The sequence below is a fragment of the Aristolochia californica genome, unplaced genomic scaffold (assembly GCF_029961685.1).
Source record: "Aristolochia californica isolate CCGP_79_NKW_82.1479 unplaced genomic scaffold, dmAriCali1.0.hap1 SCAF_8, whole genome shotgun sequence".
Taxonomy (NCBI): Eukaryota; Viridiplantae; Streptophyta; class Magnoliopsida; order Piperales; family Aristolochiaceae; genus Aristolochia; species Aristolochia californica.
This window is the reverse complement of record NW_027182279.1, coordinates 1,266,507-1,279,482: the sequence shown is the minus strand read 5'-3', so window position 1 is coordinate 1,279,482 and position 12,976 is coordinate 1,266,507. Positions and strand designations below refer to the sequence as shown.

The window sequence follows — 12,976 nt, the reverse complement described above, 5'->3', positions numbered from 1 at the left end:
ATCCTAATACTCTGATCAGGACACCTTGTACAGAAGGCATCTTCTCAACTGCTTCAGCCTACAATTGCCTTAATAACCCCACCTCAAATCAGCCAAACCACCCAACAGCCTCCACCTAGAACCTCCTTGCCCCACCTCGTGCTAAATACTTTATCTTGATTGCCTACAAAAATAAAATCCTCACATCTGACTCCCTAATCCGGCAGGGAACCACCGTCCCAAATCCTTTTTGCCCTTTTTACCAAATTGCCCCAGAAACAGCCAATCACATACTTTTATCTTGCCACTATGTCCATACTGTTTGGACCAACCTTTTAAATAAAATTGGGTTCCAATATTGCGCTGCACAAAATCTCCCATTCACTATCCTCTCAATCATTGGTGCTAGTTTCCCAAAGCTTGGAAAAATGCTTCTGTCATGTTGCATTGGGCATATTATATGGGGTTTATGGAAAGAAAGAAACAGGAGAAAATTCGAATTTAAATCTTCCCTCGTTGAAATCTGTTTGATAATTTCTATCTGGCTCCTGATCCAAAAAGAATTCAGAAACCTCAACAGCTCTAACCTCAGAGGAAATTGGCAGTTGGTCGTTGGGATGTCTCTGCCTTCCTACCCACCGATCATGGCTACTTGGGCCCCTCCACCAACGGGCCATTTCAAGCTTAACTTTGATGGAAGCACTCTTGGTTGCCTGGTACCTGCATGTTATGGAGGGGTCATTCACGATGTAAATGGTTATCTCCTTTTCTCCTTCGTGGGCCCTCTTGGCATCTCCAATTCCACAACTGTAGAACTCCCTGGATTGTTGAACAGAATCAAAGTATCACTTACCGGCTCGTGGGCCCCTCTGCATCGAAGGGGACTCAAAGTCTGTGATTAACCGGTGTGCAAAATCTATCAGATCTCTGTGGCACCATTGGGATATGTATTCAGAAATCTGTAATTTAATTTCTTCTTTAAATTGTAATTGGAACATTCTTCGCTCTGCCAATCATTTATTAGACATTCAGGCTAAGACGAGTATTTCACTCCAACACCTTGTTGTGGAGGAAGGCCCTCCTGGCTAGGTTTGTTTTTTCTCTTCCCCCTCTTTTATAGTATATACACTGCATTTCAAAAAAAAAAAAAAAATCATCTTCTTCAAAATCAAGACACTTAAATTTGAAATACTACTTTGCCAAAATACCTAAATTGCTGAAGGGTGACCTTAGCCATTCAGAAAACTATAGATATGATATTTTTAATTTGAAGTGTAGACTCTAGGCCTCTATGTGCATAATGTATTAATAGTATCTATACTCTTGACATTCTCATACCTGTTTCTTCTTGTTAAAATGTACTATCCAAGAGGTAGTTTAGTTATTTGAGTATGAGTAATTTAGGTTTTTTTTTTTTTTTTGTGAACCTTCTCTCCTTAGAGGATGTTATTCTGTCTCAGAATGCTGTTATAGATGTGAGATACATTACATATACAATAAAGGAGTAGAAGGGCATTTTTGTAATTTTCCAAGACTTTAGTTAATGAAGATTTAGGAGAGCATTAGGGTCGAGTGATCCTTAACATGACTCTCTTTCTTTTGCAACAACTACCAACCTCTTGTCTCCTTTTTCCTTTTATCTCTTTATTTTTCCTTTCTGCAATTCTATTTCATTTCATGTTTCTCTCAGATGTTTATTCTATTTTAATGTTATCGCAATGTGTTCATTTAGTTTCAAACAACTGTGGACCCTTTGTTATCTGCTAAAGTAAATAATATTTAGTTGGAACTTGGGTTATGACAAGCTTCATTTTTGCTTGCTGTGCTTGGTGCAAATGAAACTGAAAAGTTTGGGAAGCCAAAAATAATAGTGTCCATTTTGTGGAAAAATGATCAACTGGTAAGAGTGATAATTACCACTATAGGAACAAGCAAAAAGATGGGAACGGTTGTTATTAGCATGCTAACTGTATCTGATACTCAATGACATTGTGCTCTGAACATTAAATCTTTTGACTTGCGGCTCATGTGGTTTCCATGGAGCTTTGATTTAAACCATATCAAGTGAATTTAAAGAGCTCCATCAATAAAGATTAGGCTGCATGCATTTATAAAAGCATCACCATACTTCTATGAAGTAAAGAGGATCTGGATGGACCAAATATCACCTATTGGTTAAAATATTCATCATTGGTTAATGTTGAGAATCATGACAGAGAGTGATCCACAATGAGAATTTGGGTTATATGTCTCTGCTGTAAGATTGAGCTTATGAGTTGGATGTGTTTCTTCATGGTGTTTGAGCTGGTATGATGGGTCTCCATTGAGAGTTGGACCCAAAATGTTTCACATGTTTACAGCCATAATGTGTGCCTATGTGTGAGCAAGTGTTGAGAAAAGTCCTATGTCCAATTTAGAGTCATCCATAAGTTAGTATTAGACTTAGGTTGAGCCTCTCTTCTCCAATCTTGAGTTTGTGTCTGATGATTTCATGTTGGATGGGTTTCTGCATCTATATCAAGTTCCCAAAAAAATCATGTATGGTTGATACCACTGGTATAACACTTGAGTATCAGCCTATAACAATTTATTAATTCCCAATGGGAAATTTTAGAATGATATCAGTTGCTTGGTGCATTTTTTTATTTTTTTTTGAAAATGACATATGATGTGTATCAATGACATGGAAACCATGATGCATTGTAACTTAGGTAATTTTGATCTATGCTGCATCTTTTTACAAAATCAAGTTTAATTAGCTTTGGAATCTTAATTAGTCTCTCTTGAACGTTTGGGCAGTCTTTTTCGTAAGATGTTATCCAGAAAGTGACTAGTCATTTGTTCAATAAGATGATTACTCCCTCTACTCCTCTCTTTCCCGTTCTTTCCCTTGTTTTCTCCTTGTTTGTCTTTTTTTCTCTTTTTTATAACCAACCAGCATTCTTTTTAACTCCTCTATGTTTTGCTCTGGTATTACTTCTCTGGTGAATCATTTAACCCATGAGATCGTTCCTCTTGCAGGCAGTTGTCAGTTTTATAACAATGCAATTTCAGCTTTGTTCAGTCTTTTTCACATTTTCTCTGGGCACAAGGACTCACTATTTTGGCCGAACAATTCTCCATGGTGGTGCACGGGCAAGTGTTTATTCCTTTTGAGTTTTTTAAAAAATAAAATTGGTTAGCTATTTTTAAGTAATGGAATGCTTTTCTTGCATATCTCTAGTATCAAGCAACCGGACGGGGTTTTGTGGTTCGTCATATAAAATTTTCAGAGAACTACCGGCTTTACTCCCGTAGCCATTTTGTTAAAGGGTTGGTTTTCTATTTTCCTTAATCCCTCAAGCAAATTGTTCAAGTAGTGCTATTTACTTAATTCTTCTTGTTTTCCAGACTAGAGATTGTACTTTTGTTGGTGGTTTTTCTCGCATATGGATATAATGAGGGAGGTGCATTGTCCTATATCCTTGTCACTATCAGCAGCTGGTTCATGGCTTTGTCTTGGTTGTTTGCTCCTTACTTGTTCAATGCTTCAGGATTTGAGTGGCAGAAGTATGTGCTCATTTGCTCAGATGTTGTACGAGTCGTTTGTAAGCTAAATTTAAGTAATGGTTGTGATTAATGTGTCATTTTTGTACCTCTTCAGGACTGTAGAGGACTTTAAGGACTGGACAAATTGGCTCCTATACAGAGGTGGCATTGGGGTCAAGGGAGAGGAAAGCTGGGAGGCTTGGTGGGATGAGGAACTGGTATTCTTTTTGCAAATTCTTTCATCCTTTTCCATAAAAAAAAAAAAAATGCATACTGTTCTTGCTGTTCATTTTGGAAGAACTTTTCTGTTGAAGATAATTGTCTCCTCTTGTTTAGTTCATCATTTCATTTTTTTCCTTCTCAACATGATTGGTGTTCAGGGGCATATCCGTACATTGAGGGGAAGAATACTAGAGACTCTTCTGAGCTTAAGATTTTTCATCTTCCAGTACGGTGTTGTGTACAAGCTGCATGCAACTGGATCAGATACTAGTTTAACGGTAGGTCTTCTTCAATGATAGTGCATGATTTGTGTGACTATGTATATGATGAGATTATTCTTTCAGTTGCTTACTTGTGGTTGTTCTTCTCTTATAATAAGGAGGAGCAAAGCTCTCATGCTTGAATTGTTCATTTCAAGATACATGCAAAGCAGTGTTATATTGCTAATATAATGTTTACCGTTTGAACAAATGATGTTAATTGAGGCTTAAGCTTTGTGTTCTAAAAAGGTTAAATATTATACTATTGAAACATATGCAAATTATGATTCCCGTGCAATTTTAATAAAAGGGAAACCATTAATAACGTCCCTTAATGTATCGATGTATAAAAAGAATCTTGAAAAGAATGCAATTATTTATAGCAATATTTTTCTTAATGCTTTCAAATACAGGATAATATAAATATGATACTGATGGAAACCAGAAAACAAGAGAGCGTACCTGCTGTTAGTCCAAGAGTCAGAACCACAGAGCTGCTCAAACTACCCCAATTCTCTCTAGACTTCGAGGGTCTAGAACCTCCAGCCTCTTTCTCTTTTGTTCTTCCTCTTTCTGCTCCCCTCACAACCCCTTTTATTCTTGTTTTGTAGCTAACTGTCCTCTAGAGGACAGTCCCTCTGTTGCCAGGTGGAGCTTCTGCAATGGGCCCCTCCCCCCCCCCCCCCCCTCTCCAGTTGAGATGCAACTTGTCCTCAAGATGGAAAGAAGGAAATTGAAACAGGATAGTAGCACAGGGTTCCCATGTAGCTTCAAATTCGGGAGATCTTTCCATTTGACTAACACTATATAGGTACCATCCTGCAGTTGCCGGGTATGGAGGATGCTGTCTGGCTGGATAGAAAGAACCTTGTCATTGAGGTAAACAAAGTCACATACTTGGAAGTGCATTTCCTTGTGTTTGCCATCAGCATGGGCCTTCATTTGGGCTTGAGCTTTGTCCAGGTTGTCTTTGAGTTTGATCAGAATAGAATCTCGATCTTGGAGCTCCTGATTGACCTCGTCTAATGGAGATTTGCCAATAGAGTAGCATAAGAGTGTCAGTGGATCCCTTCCATAAAGAGCTTGGAAGGGTGTCATGCCAGCTCCTCAATGATAAGTGATGTTGTACCAGAATTCAGCCCAAGCTGTCCATTTGGGTCAGTGCATAGGGTGGCTGCTCACAAAACAACATAGGTAAGTGGTCAAATATCTGTTGACTACAGTCTGTCCATCTGTCTATGGGTGATAGGCTGAGATCATGCAGAGTTGAGTGCCTGATTGCTTAAAGAGCTCCTTCCAAAAAGTGCTAATAAAAACCCAGTCTCTATCGGACAGTATGGACCATGGAAATCCATGTAAGCAGATGATTTCACTGATAAACAAGTATGCTACCTGGTTGGTGGTGTATGGATGTACTTGGCTAGTCTATTATCGACCACCGGAATTGTGTCGAACCCTTGAGCCTTGGGGAGACACCGAGAAAATTGAGGGAGATATCCTCCCATACCTGCCTGGAAATGGGGAGTGGTTGGAACAGACTGGTGTGAGGGCATTATATTTGTTCTGCTGGCGACCTTGCAGGTTGCTACAAAGCGTTGTATGCCTCATTTGGGTTTGTACAATACACCACGTTGGCAATGCACCTGTAGGTGCAATAGTACCATCCTCCGGAAGGGGTAGAGAGGAATTCCTAGAGGAGGTGAGGAATACAAGCTGCAGTAGATGGGAGCACCAAGCTGTTTTTGTATATCAAGCAGCATTTGACGATGCTGCAATGAGGGTGGATGGTGTTGTCACCAGTCACTCTTGCTGAATTTTGTGAAGGCTGTCATCTTTTTGGATCTCATGCTTTATTTCTTCAAGACTGGAGAAACACACCAAAGAGAGAGCTGAGATGTCGATGAATTCTTCCTTGCAAGATTTTGCATCAATAACCCTATAATCTGCACTTGGTTTGTAATGTATCTCGAAATCAAAGCACATGAGCTTTGTAACCCATGTCTATTGCTCCTCTCTCATCAAACATTGATCCATAAGGAAACATACTCTTCTGGTTGGTGCCGATGATAAAGTGTCTTCCGAGAAGATAGTGTCGCCACTTTTGGACAGCGAAGACAACAGCCATGAGTTCTCGCTCATAGACAGATTTCAAGCAGGCCCTAGATGACAGGGCTCGGCTTAACTAGGCTAGAGGGCGCCCTTCCTGCATGAGTACAGCTCCAATTCCTTGCCAAGGGCACAGGTCTCTAAAATGAATTGATTAGAGAAATCCGACGTAGCTAGCACCGGCACTGTGGTCATGGCGTCCTTCAACTTGTTAAACATTATCTGGGCATCTTCTGTCGAGAGGAAGGCATCCTTTTTTTAGCAATGGGGTGAGGGGTTCAGCAATTTTTTTGTAGTCTTCTACAAATCAACAATAATATCCTGTAAGGTCCAGGAAGTTGTGGAGGCACTTGACATCCGGTGGTGGTTTCCATTGGAGCGTGACAGTTATTTTGGAAGGATCAACCGAGACACCTTTGCCAAGATAAAATGACTCAGGTAATCCAGCTGGTGCTTGCAAAGGAGCATTTCTTGGGATTAACAACCAGGTGATTGTCCCCTAGTAGTTGGAGAGTGATCCGAAAAAGGGACAAGTGTGCTACATGATCAGGACTGTAAATCATAATGTCATCAAAGAAGACCAGTATAAACTTACAGATGTGTGGCTGAAAAATTCAATCCATCAAAGCTTGAAACGTAGAGGATGCATTGGTGAGGCTGAAAGACATCATTAAGAACTCGTAGTGCCCTTCATGAATGCGAAATGCTGGTTTGGGTTTGTCTTCGTCCTTCACCTGAATTTGGTGATACCCAATTTGAGGTCCAACATTGTAAAGATTTGTGCTCCTTCCTGTTCATCCAGGAGCTCCTAAATGGTTGGGATATAGAATTTGACTTTACAGTAATTTTGTTGAGGGCTCTGTAATCAACACAAGACCGCCATCCCCCGTCCTTTTTTTTTTTTTGCCAAAAGCACTGGACTAGAAAAAGGGTTGTTGCTGGGCTGGATAATCCCATCAGATAACATCTCTCGTACGATCCTCTCGATTTCATATTTTGATAAAAGGACCGGTACGGTCGGATGTTGGGTAACCCATTCACCGGCCTTTAATGGAATGGAATGGTCAAAGGGTCGTGCAGGTGGCAGTCTAGGTATTGATTCAAACACTTGTGGAAATTCAGTGAGTAGACCAGTGATCTTTGGTGAAACCTCTTCTAAGAGACCCTCGTTCAGTCCTGACAGCCCATGAAATTCCAAGTGGCATCTCAGCCCCTCATATTCCAGAATTCTGGTCATCACCTTCAGTGACACTTCGACTTTGACTAATGCGAGTTCCCCTTGAAACTTTACTTTCCTTCCCTGAACCTCAAAGGTCATGGAGAGAGTGCTCCAATTCAAGCTGACATCACCCAGTAGTTGTAGTCAGGCCACCCCAAGGACCATGTTGGTTGCTTCCATGGTTAAGAGATGGAAATGTTGCTTGATTTTGAGGCCTTGGATATTGATTTCAAGGTTGGGGACATAACTTCGCCTCTAAGACGGTACAAATCAATGACTGTAACTCCTAAGGGTTGGTTGTGCACCACTTGAAGATGCAGTTCCCGGCCAAGGTTCGTATTGATGAAATTATGGGATGCACCGCTGTCAATGAGGATGATGATGTTGCTTTGGACAATCAAACCACATAACTTGAGAGTGTTGCTTGAGGTGACCCCTCCACTGTAGCATTCATGGACATAATCACAAGATCGTCCATGAGAGGCTCCATGTTTGTGGCTAAGGCACCCTTGTGGTCTTGTGGCACGTCATCTTCGTCGAAGATGATCATGACATGCATCTGGTGAAGTCCACAAAGATGCCCTGGAGAGAACTTCTCGTTGCAGCAGATGCAAAGCCCTTTTCATGTTTCGCTTGAGCATCTGCGTCGGAGAGGCATCGGATAATCATGTCTCGTAACAGCGCCGCTGGGGGGTGCAGGAAGGGGGACTAAATTACGCTGGTTTCGGCATCAAGTGTGATATAGGACGATGACATCTCATTCGATGCCGCAATCCACCCCAACCCCACTATCCTAGGTCTACACCACTTAAAGTCGCATGTGCGGTCTAGGACTAAGTTAAGCTGGTCAATGAAATCAGTGGCTTCCATGAGGGCGAGTAACGACTCGGGTTGGTTGACTCACAATTCGGCTCGGACGTCTTCTAGAAGCCCTTTGATAAAAGTTCCCATGAGGAGTTCGTCAGAAGTGTCGACCAGTGGTGCGGAGAGGAGTTTAAACTGCTCCCAGTTCTCCGTGACTGTGTCGTCTTGCCGAAGTGTGAGAAGGACCTCATACAAACCTCATGTCTAGGTGGGTTTGAATTGCTAGGAGCACCGCCCGAAAGTGCAACCAGGTGTGCATCAAGGCACGTCATTCCACCATCGAGAACCAATTCAGAGCTTTCCCTTCCAAATAGACCACTGTTGACAACCACCTGTACGGGTCTTCTCCAGAAAAAACCGGTAAGTCTATTCTTCTTCCCTTCTGTTCTATGTTTTGTTCCCTTGTTGTTCCCTCCCTTGTAATACCTTCTAGTGCGATTTGCCGATGTCTCTCCGATCAGCAATTTCCCTTTTGTTCTAGTTCGCATCCCCTCTTGGACCTCCATTAGAAGGTCCCAAATCGACATCATGTTGGATTTGAGTTCTTCCACCCTATTCTTTAGTCCTGAAATTTTTTTCTGCACTAATTCTACTATGCCTTCCATTTTCGACTCCACCATACCCAAGTCTGAACTGCTCTGATACCAAAATGATGGAAATCGGAAAACAAGCAAGTGTACCTTTTGTTAGTCCAAGAGCCATAACCCACAAAGTCGCTCAAACTACCCCAATTCTCTCTAGACTTTGGGGGTCTAGAACCTCTAGACTCTATCTTCTATTCTTCCTTCTGCTGCTCCCCTCAGAACTCCTTTTATTTTTGTTTTGTATGTCAGAGGTGGTTCCGGTCCACCTCTCTTGATTAGGTTGGCTTTCCGTACTTAAACGACTAGTCGTTTAGGTTGTATTGGCCAACCTCTTGACATCTTGAGTTCTGGGCCACGCCACGTCCCGCGTTCGAATCCCATGAGAGGCGGTAGAGAATGGGCGGGGTGGGTGTCAGAGTGGTTCCGTCCACTCTTGTGAGCGGTGGTTTTCCTCACTTAAACGACTAGTCTTTTAGGTTGTATTGGTCAGCCTCTTGACATAATATCAGATCCAAGTCCGGCACGTCCCGCTTTCGAATCCTGTAGGGAGCAGTAAGGGGCGGGGTGGGTGTCAGAGGTGGTTCCGGTCCACCTCTCATGATTAGGTTGGTTTTCCGCACTTAAACGACTAATCTTTTAGGTTGTATTGGCCAGCCTCTTGACATTGTAAATAACTGTCCTCTAGAGGACAGTCTCATTGTTGCGAGGTGGAGCTTCTAAAGTGGGCCCCTGAGTGCCCCACTTTCTCTTGTCGACCTTGTTCCCTTTCCCCCTTCTGCGGTAGACATGTCAAATTGGGGGTATCAATACATACGTATTTTTTCTTTAAAACATAAATATCTCGTATGTATATGATGGTGCCTGTGATTCAATCTAGTGGCAGGTGTTTGTCTTTATTTAGGGAATCTAATCCTTGTAAGTTGAAATGGTCAGAGGATCATTTTGATGACAACATTCTTCCCTTCACTCGTCTGGTAGACATATGCATATAATTTGTCATTTGAATGCAATTGACCTTACCATTGATCTTAGAAAATGGTTCTTTTGATGCAACTGTGGCACTAAAGTGCAGGTGGAATGATTCATTTATCCAGTGATTCTCCTTATTTATTTGTTCTGCTTATAGTTTTCATGTAGCCAAACAAGGATTTTAATCAAATGTTACTACTTCCCTCCTGTTGTATTAAATTCTATTGTCTCTCAGGAGAAACTACCAAAAAGATTCTTGATAACTTAGTAGACTATTATTTATATAGAAAATTGAAAAATAAAATAAAAATTGTTCACTACCTTTCAATAATATTTTTCTGCCATTAAAAATAAAGGAAGAATATTATACTGTGAATTGCTTGTAGTAGTGAGGCAGTGTAAATCAGTTGTAATATTCTGTAACAGATTTCATTTGAATTACTTTTCTTTTGAAGGTATATGGACTATCTTGGATTGTCCTGGCTGTACTGATAATCCTTTTCAAGGTTAGTTTGTAGTATTTCTGAACTGCATATTCAAGGAATGAGTTGATTAGTTCTTTAGTGTAAGTCCTCTCTGTCTTGGTTATGAATTATCAGGTGTTCACCTTCAGCCAAAAGGCATCGGTTAACTTTCAGCTAGTGTTGCGCTTTGTCCAAGGTGTCTCATTCATCCTAGCATTAGCTGGTATAGTTGTTGCAATTGTGGTAACTAATCTCTCTTTACCGGACATCTTTGCCTGCATCCTTGCGTTTGTGCCTACAGGATGGGGAATTATTTATGTGAGTACTTCTTGCTGCTTGTCAATACTATTTAACCCTTTAAACTATGCTACCATGCATCAACTTGTGTTGTTTGGTGTTTAGATTGCTGCAGCATGGAAGCCTCTGATAAAGAAGCTTGGGATGTGGAAATCCATCCGATCAATTGCTCGCCTGTACGATGCAGGGATGGGAATTATCATTTTTGTGCCCATTGCAATATGCTCATGGTTCCCCTTTATATCGACCTTCCAAACACGTCTTTTATTCAACCAGGCATTTAGCAGAGGTCTAGAGATCTCTCTCATCCTAGCAGGAAACAATCCCAACACTGGATTATGATATATTCTGATTTATTTATTAATAGTTCTATTAGGATCTGAGGGTTCTCTTTTTGTATTTTCTCCTTCGAGGTGGGAAATTTAGCAGTGTCACCTCTGATCCTACCAATGTAACATTTCACACCTGTTGACTTATGAAGAGATGCATCCACATGTATTTATGGACTGAATGTAGGAGTTTTTGGATGTAATGTGCATTCAAATAGTAATTTTTTTGTATTCAGGCAGTTTGTACTATAGTTAGATAGGGAAACCTGAATTGAGCTCTAAGATTCTTCACCTTTAGTACTGTCGTTGCTTCTCTCCAAAACCCTTACAAAGAAAAGGGTATCTCAAAAAGAACGTTAGCAGATCCGACATCATGGTTGGAGGGTGTTGCTGCCTACCAGGAAGAATAGAGTTGTACAACAACTTCCGCAAATAACTTTCATTATTGTTAAATTGTGGAGTTTAATCAACGTCCTATGTTGAGTCATTAATTGTTGTTTCATTAAGGGTAATTTGGAAATTTTATTCTTGTATCGTGGTTGCCTTAATTTTTTCTTTATAATTAAGAGGTGTTGTTATTAGGGTTTTATCATCACCGAGGAGTTGGAGTTGTAGCTCGAAAGATGTTAGAAAAAACACATGTAAAGTGTGAGATTTATCTTGTCAACAATTTCATCTTTATAGTGAATTATTGCAGCGGCGGAAGATAGGACGTAGTTTCACTTTGAGGCGAACTTATATAAATCTTGTTATTTTTCATACTTGTTTTTTCTTTTTTTTTGTGATTATTATTATTGCTCTCGTTACTTTGGAATTAGGGCGTCTAATTCTTAACAAGTGGTATCAGAATTTTGGTTCGTGATCGAGAGCAATGGTTGGCGGATAATGATTGGCACTTAGAATCAACAAGTTCGATGGTATAAATTTTGCGTTCTGGAGGATGCAGATAAAAAATTATTTGTACAGTAAAATGTTGCACATACCACTTTTGGATATGAAACCATAATGTATGAAAGACATGAGTGGAATCTCCTTGATAAACAGGTGTTGGGAGTAGTTCAGTTAACATTGTCGAAGAACGTTGCTCACAACATGGTATCAGAGAAAATCACAGTGGGGATGATGAAGATTCTGTCTGACATATATGAGAAGTTTTTCGCAAATAATAACGTATATCTCATGAAAAAAACTCTTCAATTTAAAAATGATAGAAAATATACCAATAGTATCGCATTTGAATGACTTTACTACAATTATCAATCAATTGACCTTCGTTCAAATTAAATTTGATGATGAGGTTCGTGCTTTAATTCTTTTAGTGCCTCTACCAAATTATTGGGAGCCTATGAGGGTTGCGGTCAGCAACTCTGTAGGCAATGAGAAGTTGATCTTTAATGATATTTGGGATATCATTCTTGTTGAGGAAGTTCGTAGAAAGAATTGGAGAATCGTCCACATCTAATTTTGCCCAAGTGTCGATGCTAGGGGCATGAACTTCAATAGGAATTCCAACAAGGGCAACGGTATAGGGAAGTCAAGGAATGGTAGAAGCAAATCCAAATTCCGAAGGAATATGTAATGCTAGAATTGTGGCAAGTCTGGTTATATAAAGAATAACTGTAGAGCACCAAAGGATGAAAGGAAAAGTGATGCTGCAAATGCGGTGACTGAAGATCTACAAGATATTTTACTCTTGTCGGTTAATATCCCTATTGACTCTTAGGTGTTAGATTAAGGAGCTTCTTTTCACACCACCGCACATCGTGAGATTATAGAAAATTATATTGTTAAAAATCATGGGAATCTTATTGATGGAGAACCTTTGGATATTGTTGGTATTGGTAATGTCTGTTTGAAGATGTCAAATGGATCAATGTAAAAAATTCACAAGGTGAAACATGTACTAAAACTGATGTGTAATCTGATCTCACTAGGGCAGTTCGATGATGAAGGTCATAATGTGACTTTTAATGGTGTTGCCTGGAAAGTCACTAAGGTTGTCATGGTTGTTACACGGAGTTAAAACTGGAAATTTGTACATCACTTCTAATTGTAGAGACATGGTTGCAGTTGTTGATGCTGTTAATGATTCTGATTTATGGCATTATAGGCTTAGTCACATGAGTGTGAAGTGAATGAAAGTGCTTCATTCCAA

At 40.3% G+C, this 12,976-nt stretch overlaps 1 protein-coding gene across 2 annotated transcripts in view; it reads left to right on the top strand.

Moving 5' to 3' along the window:
• LOC137938628 (callose synthase 9) overlaps positions 1 to 11,056 on the top strand; it is a 102,504-nt gene extending 91,448 nt beyond the window's left edge. For both annotated transcript variants that reach the window (XM_068783597.1, XM_068783596.1), the window contains exons 45-52: positions 3,001 to 3,114; positions 3,203 to 3,291; positions 3,370 to 3,528; positions 3,623 to 3,725; positions 3,888 to 4,007; positions 10,187 to 10,237; positions 10,331 to 10,513; positions 10,598 to 11,056. In XM_068783597.1, the coding sequence (XP_068639698.1) occupies positions 3,001 to 3,114; positions 3,203 to 3,291; positions 3,370 to 3,528; positions 3,623 to 3,725; positions 3,888 to 4,007; positions 10,187 to 10,237; positions 10,331 to 10,513; positions 10,598 to 10,834 (1,056 nt within the window). In that variant the 3' untranslated portion in view covers positions 10,835 to 11,056. The remainder of the gene's footprint in view (positions 1 to 3,000; positions 3,115 to 3,202; positions 3,292 to 3,369; positions 3,529 to 3,622; positions 3,726 to 3,887; positions 4,008 to 10,186; positions 10,238 to 10,330; positions 10,514 to 10,597) is intronic.
• Positions 11,057 to 12,976: the final 1,920 nt, after the last annotated feature.